Source organism: Labrus bergylta, chromosome 11, assembly GCF_963930695.1.
Source record: "Labrus bergylta chromosome 11, fLabBer1.1, whole genome shotgun sequence".
Lineage (NCBI taxonomy): Eukaryota > Metazoa > Chordata > Actinopteri > Labriformes > Labridae > Labrus > Labrus bergylta.
In genome coordinates this window covers 29,747,631-29,769,854 of record NC_089205.1, presented here as the reverse complement: position 1 = coordinate 29,769,854, position 22,224 = coordinate 29,747,631, and the positions used below count along the sequence as shown (strand labels likewise).

The 22,224-nt window shown below is 44.6% G+C and overlaps 4 protein-coding genes across 4 annotated transcripts in view; 2 read left to right on the top strand and 2 right to left on the bottom strand.

Moving 5' to 3' along the window:
- Positions 1-34: 34 nt before the first annotated feature.
- On the bottom strand, positions 35-14,151 carry LOC109979676 (protein IWS1 homolog). Its single transcript, XM_065960567.1, is given in 17 exon segments — positions 35-646; positions 1,925-2,036; positions 2,125-2,181; positions 5,122-5,178; positions 5,817-5,928; positions 6,009-6,126; positions 6,372-6,501; positions 6,707-6,789; positions 6,881-7,025; positions 7,920-8,026; positions 8,374-8,431; positions 8,510-8,723; positions 9,028-9,063; positions 9,066-9,092; positions 9,276-9,915; positions 10,042-10,121; positions 13,934-14,151. Coding segments are annotated over 17 exon segments (2,145 nt in total). The 5' UTR covers positions 13,977-14,151; the 3' UTR covers positions 35-520.
- Positions 14,152-14,766: 615 nt separating this feature from the next.
- Positions 14,767-19,813, top strand: wdr74 (WD repeat domain 74). The gene is given in 5 exon segments (XM_065960211.1): positions 14,767-14,990; positions 14,992-15,214; positions 15,217-15,233; positions 18,191-18,466; positions 19,019-19,813. Coding segments are annotated over 5 exon segments (1,143 nt in total). The 5' UTR covers positions 14,767-14,900; the 3' UTR covers positions 19,556-19,813.
- On the top strand, positions 15,461-16,780 carry LOC136180508 (RNA-binding protein 25-like; the record flags this gene model as incomplete). The annotated part of the gene is made up of 1 exon (XM_065960491.1): positions 15,461-16,780. A coding segment is annotated over one exon (1,320 nt), but the record flags the coding sequence as incomplete, so codon positions are not given.
- Positions 19,814-20,087: 274 nt separating the features above from the next.
- The window catches only part of zgc:162872 (BAR_ACAPs and ArfGap_ACAP domain-containing protein), a 10,553-nt gene continuing 8,416 nt past the window's right edge, over positions 20,088-22,224 (bottom strand). The window contains exon 15 of the mRNA XM_065960210.1: positions 20,088-22,224. This exon is cut by the window's right edge and continues 1,281 nt beyond it. The gene's annotated coding sequence lies outside the window, so the exon portion shown is untranslated.

The window sequence follows — 22,224 nt, the reverse complement described above, 5'->3', positions numbered from 1 at the left end:
GACGTTCAGGACTGAGGGACACTTTCTACACAGTGATGAAACTAAACTTTACTGCTTCTCTAACAAACGTTACACAGCTGCTGGGGTTTCATGAACTAAAGCTGTGTGTTCGCTCTCTTCTCCTGAGTCATGCAGAGGAGAGTTAAAACCTTCAGAGAGAAACAAGCAGCTCAAACATCCATCGTCCAATCAGTGAGATGATAAAGGTATCTTACTCTCTGATCATTAAGGAAACATGCTATGTTGAAGTGCTGGCTTCTCTGACAACAATGCAGCAGCCAGTATGTCCTCCTTCTAACTTTAGATTCTGCTCCTGAATGCTCTGGATTTGTTTGGACCAGAGAAGGTAGGAGCTTTTAAGACACGCCCCCACACGGCCGTTTTGGACGCCCCTCAGTTTGTCAGATATGAGAGCAGTTATCAGGTCAACAGGTGTTGCAGCACCAGGTTAAACAGCATCACTGCACGCCGTCACACCATGCAGCAGGACTTACTGCCCCCTACAGGCCGGCAGCAGCAGCTACAGGGGCATTCTGTTTCCCTCTATGCTGATCTTCACGGCTCCCTGCGGGCGGTTGATTCTCCTCTGATCGGCGAAGCGGCGCTTATGCTTCTCCAGCAGGCTGATGCCTTTCTTACTGCCGTTCTACAGAGGACCAATCACAGCACTCACTTCCTGTTTACCTGAAGTCACTTAAAATAGACTTCCAATGAGCAGAATATCCGTACTGTGTGTTTCACATTTGTTCTTTCATCATTGATTGCCTTCCTGGTTTTAATGGTTTAATGTGGTTTCACATCAGGGACCCGGGTCCGGATCCGAGTACACTTGACCCAAAAGTCCGGTTCATTTGATCAGTATGAACACAAACGTACCGGACATGGGTACCGTGCTTGAAGAGGCGGTCTCAGGTCACGTTCCATGTGTACTCGAGTTCGGTCTGCGGGAGATGTGAACGCAACCGTGCTAAAACCAGGAAGTGGATCGCGATATGACGGCATTCTAAACGGGTTCTGACGTTTCAAAAACCGTCGTATCCGTGCAGCACGGCCTCGTTTCATCCTCTGAGCTGCACCGTCGATGTGGACGCAGGAAGAGGGTCGTTGTTGGCGTTTCAGAAACAAAAGAAACATTAAAATACAAAATTTAAAAATCACTGAAATGATTAAATCTGAAATGTTCTGATGTCCAAATAAAAATAATTCAAATTAAATTAATTTAAATTAGAAATATATAAATAAAAGTAAAGACATTAAAAGAGTTAAAATAATAATAATAATCTCAGCGAAGGAAGGAAGAGGGTCGTTGTTGGCGTCTCAAATACAAGACAAAGTTAGCAGGACGGACTCGTCATGCGAGTGGTTGCCATGGCAATCGTTCTCGGGGCCTGATGTGAAAACGACCTAAAAAAACGCTGTAGTTATTAATTATTTAGATTATTTCCTGAATAGTTATTTAGATCATTCTCTCCTGAAATGAGGGAATGTAATAAATCGACACCTCGACCTTTGACCTCTCTGAAGAAGCCGATGACACTTTAAACACTTTTTTTAGTTTACGAGATGATTCAGTGGACTTCTTCTTGTCTCAGGACGGGATCCAAAGAGAGTCCTGGAGCATGCCGATCCCTGAAGCCGGGACTAAGGTTTTGGACGCACGGCGGGGTCAAACAGCACGCGGCGTCTTTGGACCTCCGTTTAAGGAGCGAGACGTTCCTTCTACGTCTGAGTTTCCTCAGGTTGAATTCACTTGATGGCGTTTTTTCGCGTGTAATTTTCCTCGGGTTGGCGTTTAGTAAAACCGGCTTTAACGACAATACGTCCCGGTTTGAGATCAATAAGGGCGTCCATCTTTCTACATTTCGGCGTGGTGGTGTTCATGTTTACGGCTGACAGCGCTCCTGACGCTCCTCTGTGTACTCACCCTGCTCGACTCCATCTCCACGTTCCACTTCGGTCGGACCACGTAGTCTTTGTTGGAGGGCATCGGCACCCGGGCCCGGGCACAGAACCCGGGGTCACCGGGTCTCAGGGCTCTGCAGGAGGAGGAGGTGGCGTTCGGTTAGAATGATGCTGAGCTTGAACGCTCTGCAGGTCGTGTGGATGTGAAGGAGTGAAACTTACTTTTCCTCCCCGGTCAGCTGTTTCTCCAGGTCTCTGCGTGGCGTCTGACCTCCAGAACTACAGAGAGAAAGACGGGGGGGGGGGGGGTAGACTGTTAAACAGAACCAGAGCAGCTGAGGCTACATGCTATTATTAGCGTTAGCTCACAGCAGGTTAGTCAGCGTTTCAGAGTAACGGGAGGACTGATCCCCCTCCTCATGTTACTGAGTCTGGATCCAGATCCACCCGGAGACCCTGATGTCTTATCATCCTTTCTCGCCTCTACTTCCTGCTCTCGTCTCTTTTGAAAACGTGACGCGTTGATCCACATCCTGGCATCGAGTGCACCACATGATGAAGTTTTGTGTCTTACTTATTTGTTTATTTTTTGGATCCTGATGAGAAACTCTCATTTTGTTTACTGTTGTATGAACAACTAAATGTCAATAAAGCTTGGAAATTGAAAGACTGGAGCATTTGCTTGGAATTACAGGGACTGCTTTAAGTTGGTTTGAATCCTACTTATCAGACCGATCTCAGTTTGTACATGTTAATGATGAGTCCTCTATGCACACTAAAGTTTGCCATGGAGTCCCACAAGGTTCAGTGCTTGGACCAATTCTCTTTACATTATATATGCTTCCTCTGGGAAATATTATGAGGAAACACTCCATACAGTTTCATTGTTATGCAGATGATACTCAGCTTTATGTATCAATGAAGCCTGATGGCACCAGTCAGTTATGTCAGCTAGAAACGTGCCTTAAGGACGTTAGGACCTGGATGACCAGGAAGTTTTTGCTCCTTAACTCAGACAAGACTGAAGTTATTGTGCTAGGCCCTAAAAACCTCAGAGAGACTTTTTCTAGTGATTTGACTGTCCTTAATGACATCAGCCTGACATCTAGCACCACTGTTAGGAATCTAGGAGTTCTTTTTGTAACATAACAATGAGTGAGGTCTTTTACCTGCTTTATGTAACATAACAAAGAGTAAGGTCTTTTACCTGCTTTATGTAACATAACAAAGAGTAAGGTCTTTTACCTGCTTTATGTAACATAACAATAAGTAAGGTCTTTTACCTGCTTTATGTAACATAACAATGAGTGAGGTCTTTTACCTGCTTTATGTAACATAACAATGAGTAAGGTCTTTTACCTGCTTTATGTAACATAACAAAGAGTAAGGTCTTTTACCTGCTTTATGTAACATAACAATGAGTGAGGTCTTTTACCTGCTTTATGTAACATAACAATAAGTAAGGTCTTTTACCTGCTTTATGTAACATAACAATGAGTGAGGTCTTTTACCTGCTTTATGTAACATAACAATAAGTAAGGTCTTTTACCTGCTTTATGTAACATAACAATAAGTAAGGTCTTTTACCTGCTTTATGTAACATAACAATGAGTGAGGTCTTTTACCTGCTTTATGTAACATAACAATGAGTAAGGTCTTTTACCTGCTTTATGTAACATAACAAAGAGTAAGGTCTTTTACCTGCTTTATGTAACATAACAATAAGTAAGGTCTTTTACCTGCTTTATGTAACATAACAATGAGTGAGGTCTTTTACCTGCTTTATGTAACATAACAATGAGTAAGGTCTTTTACCTGCTTTATGTAACATAACAAAGAGTAAGGTCTTTTACCTGCTTTATGTAACATAACAATGAGTGAGGTCTTTTACCTGCTTTATGTAACATAACAATAAGTAAGGTCTTTTACCTGCTTTATGTAACATAACAATGAGTGAGGTCTTTTACCTGCTTTATGTAACATAACAATAAGTAAGGTCTTTTACCTGCTTTATGTAACATAACAATAAGTAAGGTCTTTTACCTGCTTTATGTAACATAACAATGAGTGAGGTCTTTTACCTGCTTTATGTAACATAACAATGAGTAAGGTCTTTTACCTGCTTTATGTAACATAACAAAGAGTAAGGTCTTTTACCTGCTTTATGTAACATAACAATAAGTAAGGTCTTTTACCTGCTTTATGTAACATAACAATGAGTAAGGTCTTTTACCTGCTTTATGTAACATAACAATAAGTAAGGTCTTTTACCTGCTTTATGTAACATAACAATAAGTAAGGTCTTTTACCTGCTTTATGTAACATAACAATGAGTGAGGTCTTTTACCTGCTTTATGTAACATAACAATAAGTAAGGTCTTTTACCTGCTTTATGTAACATAACAATGAGTAAGGTCTTTTACCTGCTTTATGTAACATAACAATGAGTGAGGTCTTTTACCTGCTTTATGTAACATAACAATGAGTAAGGTCTTTTACCTGCTTTATGTAACATAACAATGAGTGAGGTCTTTTACCTGCTTTATGTAACATAACAATGAGTAAGATCTTTTACCTGCTTTATGTAACATAACAATGAGTGAGGTCTTTTACCTGCTTTATGTAACATAACAATGAGTAAGGTCTTTTACCTGCTTTTTGTAAAGTGTCTTGAGATAACACTTGTTATGAGTTGACGCTATACAAAAACAAAATTGAAAGTTACTTCTGACGAGGTCACTGCTCTCTTCATCACGACTCTTCCGAGTTTCAACCTCGACTTTATTTATTAATGCACACAGTTAGTTTATCATCGATGACGAGGAGCAGACAGATCAAAATAAACTCTACAAGCGAGGTCAGCACGCAGTAATCCATCACAGCATCACCATGCATAACTTCATTCCCTCCCCCCGAATCCACATTTTTTTTTACTCGTTCTGCATTAAAGTTTGTCTGTGGCACAGTGGTTAGAGCGCACGCCCCATGTACGGCCCAGGTTTGAATCCCACCTGTGGCTCCCTTCCTACTCTCTCTCTCTCCCTGATTTCTGACTGTATCCACTGTCCTGTCTCTCCATTAAAGACACAAAAAGAACAAACAAGGGTCACACTTCGAGGTCAGAGGATGATACGAGCGGTCCGGAGCTCTAACTCCGCCCCCTGCAGAAACACCCGGTCTACAGTCAGGACTTGCAGAGCGATCATGCAGTGACTGAACCTGATGGGTGGAGAGAAGACGTCGGGTTCCTCCGCCCTCTCCACCTTCTGAGGCTGACTGGAAGTGAGAGACAGAAAGAACTGAAGGATGAGATTAAACAGAAACAACTAGAGGAGGGAAAGAAAAGGCTGCGAGGAGAAACACGAGGAGGCGGACGCCATGGCACTCCGACGACTGAACCAAGAGAAACTCCTGAAAACCTTCAGAGAGCAGAAGAACCGTCTGATGTTGCTAATGCAATAAAAAATAAATAAAAAACCTTATCTTACCTTACCTCGGGCAGGGTGTTTTTTCTGCTTTTTTTTTCTTTGTAGTTGTCGTTTTTTTTAATAATTCATTTTAATGCTATTTTCTTTCTTCGGTACTGTGTCAAAATTTAAATAAAAAAGAAGTTGAAAAAAAAGCGAGGACGATGAGGGGACAAGACACGATCTGTAGGAGGCTTAAATACGGGGAATATCAAACATTTAGAAAAGAGCGCCGGTGACGTCGACAGCGCCTTTCTGAAATTTATAAACTTGATTCACTTTAAGTATTAAAAAAAGGAGAGGTACGATAATACAGCAAACAGCTCAATTTGAGCCGACCTGGATCATCTGTGATTTCACTTGAAGGAGAAGATGAGGGCGATATTCTGTATATAAATCATTTTTGACCTCTGAGGTCGTGTTTGACCTTTGAGGTCGTGGTCGTACCTGAGTCTCCGTCTCTGAGGCATCTGCTGGTCCAGGTCTCTCTGCTGGCGCTCCTCTCTCGTCATGCCTTTGTAGTTCGACGTCAAGCCGAAGATCGGCCGCGACCACTCGTCTGTTGAGAATCAAACATTTTTACTCTTCAGACTTCAGACACGACGGATCAACTGAAGGAGTGAAAGAGGAGTGACTCACTGATGAGCTTGAGGGCGAGGTCTTTGTTGGCGCGGGACTCTTTGGGGTGTTTGTAGAGGAACATGACGGCTCGCCCGATCCCGCTGTGCTTCAGAGTCTCCTGACTGACGCTGGGCAGCTGCAGGGAGGAAAACATACGACACCTTTACACCTCATGAAGACCCTAACTGGACCAGGAGATCTGAACACCTGTTCCTGTTTAAAAACTAAAACAATAAGCATATCCCTCTGTTGATTTTATTTTTTCCCCATGGTATGTCATGTTTACTGTTTAATTGGAAACAATTTACAAACATTTATTTTGGTCAAATGGCATAAAAAGAAAGTCGGTGTGAAAACCAGACGAGGGGTTTCCTGTCTCACCTCCTGCAGGATCCGGAGCAGCTCTCCTCGGATTCTGAGAGCAGGCAGAGACTTGTCGGGGAGAGGACTGATCCACTCTTTGATGGCTGACATCACGCCGCTGTCGATGAACGTCTCCTTCAGGTCCTGTCTGAGGGACAAAGAGAGAGAGGAGCGAGAGGAGAGAGAGGAGCGAGTGTGAACGACGAGGACAGGAGGACTTAAAGTCTCTGAATATTTACAGTATGTGAAAGCTTTAGTGTCTTTAAAAGAACAGAGGGTCGAGGAGGAAGAGAACAAGAGTTAAAGGAGGTGTGAGAAAATGTAAACTGTGCAGAGAGAAGGGGAAGTGTTACTTCTTCAGGTGCATGACGACGTGCGGCAGCAGCGTGAGTTTCTTCAGCGCTGGTTTCTTCTGACTGTTCAGAGTTCTGTCCTCCTGTTTTAGAGAAAACACACAGTGAGGATTAAAGGGGGGGGGGGGGCAGAGAGACGACAGGCGAGGGGCTTTTATTTTGAAAAGGCCTGACCTCTGCGGCCTCTGTCATCTTCATGATCATGGCGCTGACCACGTCGTCGGCGTCGCTGATGAACGTGCCCCCGTCGCGGTGCCGCCTCTTCTTGCTGTTCATGGCTTTCCTCCGAGCGAGCATGATGTCGAAGTCGGACATGAAGCTGTGACACACACACACACACACACACACACACACACGCACACGCACACGCACACACACGCACACGCGCACACACACGCACACGCACACGCACGGATCCAGAAAGTTTGGGACGTTTATCAAATGGAACAAATTACCACAACAAGATGGAGACCTGAACTGATGTTTCATTTGGACGCAGACCGAGATGGTGCACCATTTCTCCCTGGGGTTGACTTCACACCTGTACTCGACTTCACACCTGTACTCGACTTCACACCTGTACTCGACTTCACACCTGTACTCTGACACTTTATATCTTTGAGTGGATTAGAATTCATTTATTGAGGATTTTAATTTCTCCTCTACTTATATGAACATTTATTTATGTACTTGTTGGTTCATGTGTATTATTGTGTATGTTTATTCTTTGAAGTGGACATTCTAGTTTGTTTTTCTTACTTTTGTAATCTATTTCTGCTGGGTTAATATCTGAATGTAAATATACAGCTGGAAAAAAAGAAATATTTTTCATATTCTGTTATATACATTTTTTTTTTTTTTTTTTTACAGAACAATATGCAAACGTTTGTTTTAAATGCACGAGGGAGTCTAGTCAGTGTCGCCATGTTTCCCGGCTTGGCTTGTTATAAACAATGAAGGAGAGGAGCCTTCAGTGTGTGAAGGTGGCAGCTGTACTGACGGCGTGAGTGTGTCTGTATTTTATAACGCCATTTTGGTCACACCGGTGTGTGAGACGCAGACAACTTTTAAGATGAAAAAACAGAGATGTGCACAACTCTCATAGTACAGTGAAAATGATCTTATCGTCCAATCACGAAGAGTCTAAACACTTCCTGCAGTTTGTGTACAGTTGACCTTTGACCTCGTGTGTGTGTGTGAGTGAGCGGCTTACTCCTGGCCGCTGCGGTCGACTCCATTGTCCGAGTCGGACTCGTCCTCCACCTGCTGCTGCTCCTTGGCCTCCTTCTTGTCCCCCTCCAGGTCCTCCTGGTTGAAGCCCTGCAGGAGGAGGCGGAGTCAGAGTGTCAGTTTCAGAAAGAGAGAGAGAGAGAGAGAGAGAGAGAGAGAGAGAGAGAGAGACAGAGAGACAGAGACAGAGAGAGAGAGAGAGAGAGAGAGAGAGAGAGAGAGAGAGAGAGAGAGAGCGAGAGAGAGAGAGAGACAGAGACAGAGAGAGACAGACAGAGACAGTGAGAGAGAGAGAGAGAGAGAGAGAGACAGAGAGAGAGAGAGAGAGAGAGCGAGAGAGCGAGAGAGCGAGAGAGCGAGAGAGAGAGAGAGAGAGAGAGAGAGAGAGAGAGAGAGCGGTGTGTAAAGATGAGGAGGGTCTGCAGGTCATTCCTCACCGTGAACTCCTCCTCCTCCTCGTCTCCAGACTCTCCAAAGATGTCCGCGATCATTTTCCTGGAAGAAACAAAAGAGATCAACATCGTACCGTTACCTCCGCCTCCACGCCGCGGCTCCATGTGTTTCACGACTTACTCCTCCTCTTCTCCTTCTCCAGACTCGCTGTCGCTACCGAACAGCGCCTTCTCGTCCTTCTGCCCCGGCGCCGCCTTCGACCTCTCGTCGTCGTCGCTCCCGCTGTCCGAGCCGAGCTCTCTCAGCTTGGCCGCCATGCTCTTATCGGGGCCGCCCGACGCCGCCTCGCTGTCCGAGTTCTCGTCGTCAGACATCGCCCGACTCCTCTTCACGGCTGAAAGAACAAAAACACACGACGGACGTGACGACGTGCTCACGATCGTTCTGCTCCGACGCTGAAGAAGTGATCCCGCCTTTAAACCGCCTTCTGAAGTATTAACACAGACGTTATATTCCTGTCTGCTTCATTACTGTCATCATATTTCTATTTGTAGCTTTTAGCGATGTTTGATTTTTTTTTTTTTTTTAAAATCTGTCCTGTAAAATAAATAAATAAGTAAACGCAGACACGTTCCTTCTGCTTTTCTCTGAAACGCAGAGCGGGTTTGTAACTCGACTCCATGTGTCGGCCATCTTACCCGGTTTGTCCGCCTTCTCCTCGTCCTCATCCTCGCGTCGGACAGGATGGCCTTCTTCCTCTTCACTGCAAAAACAAAAGAAAGAAAAAAAGCCACAAATTAATTAGTGCTGAAAAAAACCCATCTGAGGATGCTGATTCAGTCACCATGGCAACCAGAGGAAATTATTTTCAGCCATAAACACGATAAAAGCAGCTCATGTTTGAAGTTCTGATCTCAAGAAAACGAAGTCGCTGTGAGGTCCGTACCCGGCTTGTTGTCCTCGTCCTCACTGTCGTCTCTTTGCCTCTTTGGCTCCTCCTCTTCCTGCTCTTCATCACTTCGTGTTGCAGCCTTCCTCCTCTTCCCCTCCTCCTCCTCCTCCTCGCTGTCAGACTGCATCACAGCCTTCCACTTCCCTCCTCCTCCTCCTCCTCCTCCTCCTCCTCCTCCCTCCGTCTCCTCCGGTCGTTTCTCCTCCTCTTCGTTATCAGAGTCTATCTGCGCCGCCTTCCGTCTGGCGTGCGTCTCTGTGTCAGAGTCACTGTCCGCGTTGGACCGACGGTCCGGAGACGCGGCGGGTTTGGCGTCCTCGTGCTCTGAGTCGCTGTCTGCAGCCACTTTGGGCGTCTCCTCGACGTCCGAGCTGCTCCTCCTTCGTCTGACGGGAGACGAGCCTCCTTCCTCCTCGTTGTCTGAAGCGCCGCCTCGTTTGACGGGCGACGACTCCTCGTTGTCCGACTCGCTCATCCGGCGTTTGACCGGGGAGTCGTCGTCACTGTCGGCGGGTCGAGGAGCCTCCGCCTCTGAGTCGCTGTCGGCCCCTCGCTGGTCCTCGTTGTCCGAGCCGCTCGCCGCCCCGCCGGTCTCCACGGCCGGCCGAGCATCTCCATCGTGGCTCGCCTCGTCCTGAGGAGACAAACGCCGGATTCAACATTTTTTATAAACTTTAAGAACGTCTCATTTTACCGCACAGGATGTAAACTCAATCAGACGCATGAAGACGACATGTCAGCAGGTTTTTTGGCGTCTGACCTCAGATTGGTGTCTGTCGCTCCTCATCTCCTCGCCGTCTGATTGGTGCTCATCTTGAACTGGAGTGCCGCCTCCGTCATCTGCAAAAACACACAACATGTCACAAACACACTTCAACACATCACCGCCTGCAGAGAGTCTGAAGACCAGTCATTGATTTTATTTACAAAATGTCGCTCTGTTTCCATCCTCAAAGCCACCAAACCTCATTCACAAAACTGACATTTTAAAACTTTAAAAGATACAGTCTCTGTTGTTTCAATGAATAACATCTATTTCTAAAGACAGGTGTGTAGGAGAGGAAGTGCATCCATCAAAGATCGCAAGAATCCATCTGCACACTGTCTAAATGGAACAGAAACATCGGCAACGTTTAGGTATTTGTGCATTTAACGTGCAATGTTTGGTGATTAAAACAAAGAATAAGCTCATATTTAATGCCTAAGATTTTTATTTTGTAGCTTTTTAGGATCAACAATATGTGTACAAGTTGACAAGTTAAAAATCTCGTTCTTTTAGAGGGAAAATTCAGCCCCACGGATCTTTTAGTCTCTGCGCCAAACTCTTTTAAAAAAAAAGAAGCATTTTCTGTTTCACGGGTAAATAGAGAATAAAGATAAATATATTAAAGTAATAAAATGTAAAGAGTTATCACTGAAGGAATTATCTTCAATTCAGCGTTCATTTCAAATCTTTAAATTAAAGGTCTTTGTTTAAAATATGAGATTTTGGATCATGTTTCCTGGTTGATGTTCTGCATCATGGAGCAGTTTAAACCATCAGGAGGAACATTAAACCCTGTCCTACATGAAGAGGAACATTAAACCCTGTCCCACATGAAGAGAGGAACATTAAACCCTGTCCTACATGAAGAGAGGAACATTAAACCCTGTCCTACATGAAGAGAGGAACATTAAACCCTGTCCTACATGAAGAGGAACATTAAACCCTGTCCTACATGAAGAGAGGAACATTAAACCCTGTCCCACATGAAGAGAGGAACATTAAACCCTGTCCCACATGAAGAGAGGAACATTAAACCCTGTCCTACATGAAGAGAGGAACATTAAACCCTGTCCTACATGAAGAGAGGAACATTAAACCCTGTCCCACATGAAGAGAGGAACATTAAACCCTGTCCTACATGAAGAGAGGAACATTAAACCCTGTCCTACATGAAGAGGAACATTAAACCCTGTCCCACATGAAGAGAGGAACATTAAACCCTGTCCCACATGAAGAGAGGAACATTAAACCCTGTCCCACATGAGAGAGGAACATTAAACCCTGTCCCACATGAAGAGAGGAACATTAAACCCTGTCCTACATGAAGAGAGGAACATTAAACCCTGTCCTACATGAAGAGGAACATTAAACCCTGTCCTACATGAAGAGGAACATTAAACCTGTCCTACATGAAGAGAGGAACATTAAACCCTGTCCTACATGAAGAGAGGAACATTAAACCCTGTCCTACATGAAGAGAGGAACATTAAACCCTGTCCCACATGAAGAGAGGAACATTAAACCCTGTCCTACATGAAGAGAGGAACATTAAACCCTGTCCCACATGAAGAGAGGAACATTAAACCCTGTCCTACATGAAGAGGAACATTAAACCCTGTCCCACATGAAGAGAGGAACATTAAACCCTGTCCTACATGAAGAGAGGAACATTAAACCCTGTCCTACATGAAGAGAGGAACATTAAACCCTGTCCTACATGAAGAGAGGAACATTAAACCCTGTCCCACATGAAGAGAGGAACATTAAACCCTGTCCCACATGAAGAGAGGAACATTAAACCCTGTCCTACATGAAGAGAGGAACATTAAACCCTGTCCTACATGAAGAGGAACATTAAACCCTGTCCTACATGAAGAGAGGAACATTAAACCCTGTCCTACATGAAGAGAGGAACATTAAACCCTGTCCTACATGAAGAGAGGAACATTAAACCCTGTCCCACATGAAGAGAGGAACATTAAACCCTGTCCTACATGAAGAGGAACATTAAACCCTGTCCCACATGAAGAGAGGAACATTAAACCCTGTCCCACATGAAGAGGAACATTAAACCCTGTCCCACATGAAGAGAGGAACATTAAACCCTGTCCTACATGAAGAGAGGAACATTAAACCCTGTCCCACATGAAGAGAGGAACATTAAACCCTGTCCTACATGAAGAGAGGAACATTAAACCCTGTCCTACATGAAGAGAGGAACATTAAACCCTGTCCCACATGAAGAGAGGAACATTAAACCCTGTCCTACATGAAGAGAGGAACATTAAACCCTGTCCTACATGAAGAGAGGAACATTAAACCCTGTCCTACATGAAGAGAGGAACATTAAACCCTGTCCTACATGAAGAGAGGAACATTAAACCCTGTCCCACATGAAGAGAGGAACATTAAACCCTGTCCTACATGAAGAGAGGAACATTAAACCCTGCCCCACATGAAGAGGAACATTAAACCCTGTCCTACATGAAGAGAGGAACATTAAACCCTGTCCTACATGAAGAGAGGAACATTAAACCCTGTCCTACATGAAGAGAGGAACATTAAACCCTGTCCCACATGAAGAGAGGAACATTAAACCCTGTCCCACATGAAGAGAGGAACATTAAACCCTGTCCCACATGAAGAGGAACATTAAACCCTGTCCCACATGAAGAGAGGAACATTAAACCCTGTCCTACATGAAGAGAGGAACATTAAACCCTGTCCTACATGAAGAGAGGAACATTAAACCCTGTCCTACATGAAGAGAGGAACATTAAACCCTGTCCCACATGAAGAGAGGAACATTAAACCCTGTCCTACATGAAGAGAGGAACATTAAACCCTGTCCCACATGAAGAGAGGAACATTAAACCCTGTCCTACATGAAGAGAGGAACATTAAACCCTGTCCTACATGAAGAGAGGAACATTAAACCCTGTCCCACATGAAGAGAGGAACATTAAACCCTGTCCTACATGAAGAGAGGAACATTAAACCCTGTCCCACATGAAGAGAGGAACATTAAACCCTGTCCTACATGAAGAGAGGAACATTAAACCCTGTCCTACATGAAGAGAGGAACATTAAACCCTGTCCTACATGAAGAGGAACATTAAACCCTGTCCTACATGAAGAGAGGAACATTAAACCCTGTCCCACATGAAGAGAGGAACATTAAACCCTGTCCCACATGAAGAGAGGAACATTAAACCCTGTCCTACATGAAGAGAGGAACATTAAACCCTGTCCTACATGAAGAGAGGAACATTAAACCCTGTCCCACATGAAGAGAGGAACATTAAACCCTGTCCTACATGAAGAGAGGAACATTAAACCCTGTCCCACATGAAGAGAGGAACATTAAACCCTGTCCTACATGAAGAGAGGAACATTAAACCCTGTCCCACATGAAGAGAGGAACATTAAACCCTGTCCTACATGAAGAGAGGAACATTAAACCCTGTCCCACATGAAGAGAGGAACATTAAACCCTGTCCAACATGAAGAGAGGAACATTAAACCCTGTCCTACATGAAGAGAGGAACATTAAACCCTGTCCTACATGAAGAGAGGAACATTAAACCCTGTCCCACATGAAGAGAGGAACATTAAACCCTGTCCCACATGAAGAGAGGAACATTAAACCCTGTCCTACATGAAGAGAGGAACATTAAACCCTGTCCCACATGAAGAGAGGAACATTAAACCCTGTCCTACATGAAGAGAGGAACATTAAACCCTGTCCTACATGAAGAGAGGAACATTAAACCCTGTCCTACATGAAGAGAGGAACATTAAACCCTGTCCTACATGAAGAGAGGAACATTAAACCCTGTCCTACATGAAGAGAGGAACAAAGCGGGACCGTCCAGGTGTTATTTACCTGAGTGTCTCCCGGACAGGAAGTCGTCCTCCTCTCCGTCCATCCCTCTCTCACAGGAACACTTTGATGTGTTCACCACGCGGCTCTCTGTTCACTCAACGTAAATATCAAAGCGGGAAAACAGAAACCCGGCAGAGAGAAAAGCTAACACTAACAGCTAGCCCCTGTAGCCCCGAAGATCCAAAATGGAGCGTCTGCCATCATATACGCATGCGCAAATGGAGTGTCGCCTTGAAACGACGTATTATCAAGCGTCGAAACAACTCAACATTTTTTATTTATTCCCCTTGATGACAAAAAAACAAACAATTAAACTGTTGGACACAAAACAAATTGTTTAAAACAGCATATTTACACTCAAAAAATAATATTTAACCGGAAATGAATATAAAACAACTTGAAACAAATCGAAATGAAATAAATTAACTTGAAATAAATAAATAAATAAAATAATAATAATATATAAACAATAATATAAATAAAATAAATAATAATAATAATAAATTAATTAATAAAAAACAAATATATAATAATTATTAATAATAATAATAAATTTAATTAATTAATTAAATAAGCTGAAAATGTTTGGGTTTTAATGTAAATCTCGAGTTATTCAGAAGGATCAAAAGAGCCTTAAATAACTTTCTAATTTAATTAAAAATATGTTTTTAAGGGGAGTTTATAATAATAATGACATGTTGGTAATAAAGTAAAGAGGTTGATAACAGCGTCGTTTTTATTTTATATGTTTACATGTAAAATAAGTTTAAGAAAAGTTTGTAATTTCAATGATATTCGATTGTTTTGTTTTATCAATAAAGTTTAAACAAAAAAAAAAACCTGCCGAGTGACGTCTTTCGCGCGCGACGCCAGTCCACAGAGGAACCACGCGTGTTTTTAGAAACAGTCCTGAGTCTCGTAGAGTCCTGGTTTCTGTGCAGTTTCCGGTCCATTTAACCCGGGTAAGATGGGGGACACGAGCCGCCTGTGCTCGGTGTGGCTCGGCTCAGAGACCGGCATCCTGAAGGGGGTCAGTCTGTCCCGGAAACAGGCCTTCCAACTTCTGCAACACGAGCCACCTGAGCCGGGACCAGGAGGTCCGGGTTCTGTGCTGGGGCGACCCGGCTCAGAGCGAGCTGCTGGTGGGCTCCGTGGACGGAACCGTGAAGACCTTCAGCACCGAGAAGGGATCGTTCACGGAGAGCCGGCGCTGCGGGGGGCCGGAGGAGGGAGGCTTCACCGGACTGGAGGTTCTGGACGGGTCCACGTGGGTCACCTGCGGGAGTGCGGGACTCTGCGGGTGTGTATGGACACGTTGACATCTAACACACACACTCAACACACACACACACACACACACACACCAACACACACACCACACACTCAACACACACACACACACACACACTCAACACACACACACTCAACACACACACACACACTCAACACACACACACACACACACACTCAACACACACACACACAAGAGAGGGAGAGAGAGAGGGAGAGAGAGAGAGAGGGAGAGACACAGAGAGAGGGAGGGAGAGAGACAGACAGGGAGAGAGAGACAGACGGAGAGAGAGAGAGACAGAGAGAGAGAGAGAGGGAGGGAGAGACAGACGGAGAGAGAGAGAGAGACAGACAGACAGAGAGAGAGAGGAGAGAGACAGAGAGAGAGAGAGACAGAGAGAGACAGAGAGAGAGGAGAGAGAGAGAGAGACAGAGAGAGAGAGGACAGAGAGAGAGAGAGAGAGAGGGAGGGAGAGACAGACGGAAGAGAGAGAGAGAGAGAGAGACAGACAGACAGGGAGAGACAGAGAGAGGGAGAGAGAGAGAGGGAGAGAGACAGACAGGGAGAGAGAGAGACAGAGAGAGAGAGAGAGAGGGAGGGAGAGACAGACCGGAGAGAGAGAGAGAGAGACAGACAGACAGACAGACAGGGAGAGAGAGAGAGGGAGGGAGAGACAGACGGGAGAGGGAGGGAGAGACAGACGGAGAGGGAGGGAGAGAGAGAGAGAGGGAGAGAGACAGACGGAGAGAGAGACAGAGAGAGAGAGAGAGACAGAGAGAGAGAGGGGGGGAGACAGAGAGAGGGAGAGAGACAGACAGGGAGAGAGAGAGAGAGAGAGAGAGAGAGGGAGAGAGACAGAGAGGGAGAGAGAGAGAGAGAGACAGAGAGAGAGAGAGAGACAGAGAGAGAGAGGGGGGGGGAGACAGAGAGAGAGAGACAGAGAGAGAGAGAGAGAGAGAGACAGAGAGAGAGGGGGGGAGACAGAGAGAGAGAGAGAGGGAGGGAGAGAGAGACAGAGAGAGAGAGAGAGGGAGGGAGAGACAGACGGAGAGGGAGGGAGAGAGAGAGAGAGGGAGAGAGACAGACGGAGAGAGAGACAGAGAGAGAGAGAGAGAGAGACAGGGAGAGAGAGAGAGAGAGAGAGAGAGAGAGGGGGGGGGGAGACAGAGACAGAGAGAGGGAGAGAGACAGACAGGGAGAGAGAGAGAGAGAGAGAGAGAGAGAGGGAGAGAGACAGACAGACAGGGAGAGAGAGAGAGAGAGACAGAGAGAGAGAGAGACAGAGAGAGAGAGAGACAGAGAGAGAGAGGGGGGGGGAGACAGAGAGAGAGAGACAGAGAGAGAGGGGGGGGGGGAGACAGAGAGAGAGAGAGGGAGGGAGAGAGAGAGAGAGACAGAGAGAGAGAGAGAGAGACAGAGAGAGAGGGAGGGAGAGAGAGACAGAGAGAGAGAGAGGGAGAGAGAGAGAGAGAGACAGACAGACAGACAGACAGACAGACAGACAGAGAGGGGGGGGGGGAGGGGGGGGGTGGGGGGGAGAAGTCGTGGATAATTAAAATCCAGAAATCAACTTTTATTGAGTTCCTATGACTTCAGTTTGTTTGTTACCATGGGAACAGAAAGAGGTCTCAATATCGTTTTACTAATACGTATCGTATGCTGCCTTCAAGTACATTCTCACCTGGTGTGATTTAGACTCATGGTTTACCTGCTTGCTTCAGCTGATAGATGCACAAACTAAGATTTATAACTACTTCAAATAAACGACTTTACTACTTTTAATAAATGTATATTTATATTTTTCGCCGTCTTGTTGAGACTCTCTTGAAGCGTTCTCCCTGAAACGTCACACCTCGAGTATCATGGAAGTGACTTTCAGACTCTGGAGGTCGTTCACGAGCTCGTAACTCGTTAAGCCGGTTAATACGATGTTTCCTGAGGAGCACTTGAAGGCAGCATCAGTTTTATATTGTGATGTGTTTGTGTGTGAGGATTTATCTCCCCAAAGACACCAAAGCTCCATCACAGAAACACCTTTACAGATGTGAACTGTCTCTGTTAGTTTAGTGGTTTATATAGCAGATACTGATCATGGTTTTAGGAAGAGGAAACAGACAGATAGATCAGACGATATCTTAGATCACTCTTCAGTGTTTGAGATATATAAACACATTTATTGTGTTGATCCCTCACTTATCAAACACTCGGGGAAAATATTTAATGAAGACAAGATGATCACTCGACTGGAGAGTAACTGCTCATATGCTCCATACAGCGCCCTAATACAAAGAAACTCTAATTAAATTATATATATATAGATATGTATATATTTTTTTTTTAAAGATTTTTTTTTGGACTTTTTGTTCCTTTATTGTAGAGACAGGAAAGTGGATAGAGTCAGAAATCAGAGAGAGAGAGAGAGAGAGAGAAGGGATTGACATGCGGGAAAGGAGCCACAGGCCGGACTTGAACCTGGGCCACCCGCTTGGAAGACTGTCGCCTCCATACATGGGCGTGCACACCAACCACTGCACCACCAGCGCCCTAATTAAATGATATTTGACTGGTGAATAAATGGAGTTATATCTGTGATACATTAGCTGATACAGATCGTCACTGGATTCGCTGATCAGCCGATATTCTCAGCTGGTGGATTAATCGGTCTTCTCAAGAAGAAACTTGAACTATGTCATCAGACAGATGGTTAGGAGAGGAATGAATCCATCAGCCATATCAGACCTGCACACCTTCTGAAATGCTTTAAAGGGCAGAGATGAGGTTTTTGTTGTTCAGTCTGAACCAGGTGTCTGCAGGGTGGGCTTCTCAGGACTTCTATTTTAGTTTCAGGTCATTTCAGACTTCCAGAATGTAATTCTATGACAGATATCCAGAGTGTGAAAGTCCTGTGGACTCGTCTGACGCCTGATTGGCGCTTGTTTGAAATGTGTTCACGTCTCGCCCTTAAGGTTTGGAGGGAGGACAGCAGCGAGCCCGTGACGGAGCTGGATGTGGGGAAGAACGTGTGCAGGATGCGGCAGAGCCCGGCACACCGCCATAAGGTCGCCACGGGTGGGAAGGACAACAACCTGAAGATCTGGGACCTGCAGAAACCAGAGAAGCCCGTGTTCACCGCAAAAAACCTGAGAGACGACTGGCTGGATCTGAAGCGACCGCACTGGGTCAGAGACATGGCGTTCATCCCCGACTCGGACAAAGTGGTCACCTGCACGGGCTACCACCAGGTGAGAGAGAGATTATTTATTATTTTATGTATATTTCATTTATTATTATTATTATTTTATTTTATATTTATTATTTGTTTATTATTTTTTATCTTATTTTATTTTTATTGTTTTTTATTTTTATTTTTTTCATTGTTAAAATATTGAATTGCTAATTATTACTTTTCATTATTACTGTTGTATTATTTGTTGTTGCTTTGGTAATATATTTGACACATTCCTGACGCCTCTTTAAACGAGACAAGAACCCTCTAATCTAAAGATCCTCCCTGCACGACCACATGTCGGTTGTGAATCACATCGTTGTGTCAGCATGTTTCTGAAGAACGCTGAAAAAGAAGTGAGGAGAAAACAGAAGAAATGTTTAGTGCTTACAAATCTGACCGAGTGACGGGTCTTTGAACGCCACATCAGCCTGTAAGAGAATCAAACTGAAAATTAGTTTGTTTACATCTTTAAGTTAAAAACATCCGACCTGGCTCCTCCCCGTCTTCATTAGATAGTCTTCCTGGTAACATTTTTAACGTTGTTTTCTGTCGGCTCCTCCCCCAGGTCCACGTGTACGACCCCGCCTCTCCTCAGCGGCGTCCTGTCCTGGAGGCCGAGTACGGCGAGTACCCGCTCACCGCTCTGTCCCTGCCCGCTGACGGGAATACTGTGGTGGTGGGAAACACCCACGGTCACATCGCCCTGCTGGACCTGAGGAAAGGGTTGGTCCGCGGCTGTCTGAAGGGGCTGGCGGGCGGCGTGCGGGCGCTGCAGTGTCACCCCTCCCAGCCCGTGGTGGCGTCCTGCGGCCTGGACCGCTTCCTCCGCATCCACAGCCTGGAGGACCGCAAGCTGCAGCACAAAGTCTACCTCAAGTCCCGCCTCAACTGCGTCCTGCTCTCCAGCAAAGACCTGGAGGAGGTGGGCGGGGCCAGAGGGGAGGCGGGGTCACAGGAGGTGAAGGAGGAAGGGGAGGGGGAGGAGGACGAGGTGTGGGACACCATGGAGTGTGTGGAGGAGAGGCAGAAGAGAAAAACCACAGAAGAAGTGACAGACGGGGAGCTGAAGGAGAAAAAGAAGAAAAAGAAGGGGCAGGACTGAGGGGCGTTTGAGGTGTGAGCAGAGTGTGGGACATTTGAAATACCAGAAAGAACATTATCTTCCTGGGAGAGAAAGTTAGTTTGTGTGACACTTAAACGTCTGTATAAATGTTTTGTGTGTCAGCCTGCAGATGTTTCATGATCAGATTTCATATTTACGCGGACGATTATACTTTTTATCTTTTAACAACCTCGTTACATAAAGAGTCGGGACGTTGTGTGAAATGTAAATAAAAACAGAACATGAGGATTTTCAAAACTTTGAACTCTTTTCTTTTGCCTTCATCAGAGAGAGAGTGAGGGGTGACATGCAGAACTCTCAAACTTCCAAGTCAGGGTTGGTCATTTCCTCCAGATCCACTTTTTAAGATGTTGGTGTAAATTGTCTTTAGGTCCTGACAGAAATGAATAACTCATGTTCTCTGAAAAAGGAACAAAGACAATCCATTATCTGTAAAAACAGAACCAGCATCACGGGGACCCCTAGTGGTGTGGAGGGGTCGTCACAGTGAACAATAAACAGCAGACACATCGTGTGTTTAGTGGCTTTATTAAGCAGTAGCATCACATTAGTCACAGAAATGAAATGAGGAATAATAAATCCACCCTGAAGCAGAGTTTACACTTCTTTCTGCTCCACACTCACAAATGTTTTGAAATGATACAGGAAATGTTTTTAGCAGATTTATAAATCCATCTTCATTCTCTCTCTACAGTCTGTAAAAATTCTTCAACATCAAACACTTTATATAATCACAGCAAACTACCCAGTCCGACTGTAACACACACCCGTCTTTAAACTTTAAAGGTCACATATTTAAAATCCTCTTCTCCATGTTCCTCTAACTCTAACATGTGTCTCTATTCTGTCTACAAACCCCTCAATCATGAGAAAAGTCCATCCTCTCCGTCTTCTGCCTGCTCCACTTTTCACAGAAAATGTGTGCTCAAACAGGCCGTTTGAAGATGTTCCCTTCATGACATCACAAAGGGCAGTAGCCCCTCCCCCAGGTGGGTGACACTCCCATAGCTAGGTGTTTGTTCTGCCCTCTGAGTCTGCCTTCTGACCGTAAACAATAGGACATGGAGCGAGAAAGACCGAGTACACCCAAGCCCTTCCAGAGAGGGGGCGTGGTCAGACACAGCTCATTTACATATTTAAAGGTACAGACACAGAAACAGCCTGTTCTGAGCAGGGCTGAAATAGAGGGGTTTATAGACATGATCAAATACAGAATCAGAGTGGATTTAGAACAAGAAACTTCTCACACATGTTTTGAGGAGCTCAGAGACTTATTGAAACTGAAGAGGAGGAGGATATGTGACCTTTAAAACTTGATAAAAGCAGCTTCACAAAAATCCCTTTTTTTTTAAATAAACGAGAAAATACAGGAAACATGGAGTTTAAGAAAAATGAGCGGGGACTCCACACACTGATCTCTGGGTCTAGGAGACTCTTCAACCTGTACGCCTCTGATTAAAATGACATTGACCACTAAAAATGAAATATAATAAAACGTTTTGATCCAATGAGAATCTGAGTTAAAGTGTTTAAATACAGATTTAGAATATAGTCTCTACAAGTGATGCAGCAGAACGAGCGTCTTTCCTTCTGTAACGTGTGAAATAGTAAAAAAACAAAAAAAACAGGATAACCTCATGAAGTTATCGACACTCAGGACGTGTGTCGACTGAAAAGAGACAAATGACCTCTGACCTGAGTTATTTATAAATATCATTCATATTTAAAGACGATGAGTTCAGTCACTGTTTTTTATCACTCCGATCTTAATAAGAGTCTAAAACCCCTTTTCCACCAAAGGTCCCTAGAACTAAAAGGTTCAGGGACTTCTCTTCAAGGATCTAAAAGGTTCCTGGTCCTCAGAGTCATTTCCACCGCTGCCTGAAGTCCCGAGAACATTATTCAAATCAGTCCGTACTGCTTTTCAAATGGTTTCATTGATTAACGATAGAAAGGAGGAAAAACACAGAGAGGGATCTAACACCCTGCTCTGTCTGACCAATCAGAGACATCCAGCACTTTGCAGGGGCTGCATGCCCTGGCTGCCAAAGTCCCAGGACCTTTAGGAAGTACTACCCCCCCCCTAGAGGTAGATCTTTTACCCCAGAACTAAACTAAGACTCTGGTTCCTGCAGTCTGAATGAGTTCTGGAGGAAAGTTCCCCCGGTCCAAAAGGAGCTTTTGTCTTATTTCTATTCTCAAGTCTCTCGTGACTCATCGTTTTATAAGACACATTCAAATCGCCCTCGAATTCCTCCTGACCTAGTGGACGGTATTATATTGTAAAACAATGGAGGAAAAGCTCAGTTTTTAAAAATACGTCAGCCTACGTATGGACTAGGTGAAATCTTTTTAAAGTAGTTTAAAGGTGTTGCAGGACGCTGCATCAGGTCGTTGATGCTTTGACTCTGAGAGCGATCACATGATGATCTGTGTTAAAACGAGCTGCTGCCGGTCTTCACTCAGGACACTCATGTTAAAGAGATCCTTTATCTCAGTCAAGTTTTTCCTGTTAACTTAAGAAAGACTAACAGTTAGCATGCTAACAGTTAGCATGCTAACAGTTAGCACAGTAAGCGTCCCAAACTTCATCATCAACATTTGTACATTTTGTAACAACATTTAAGGAATGATGTTTGGTTCTGTTA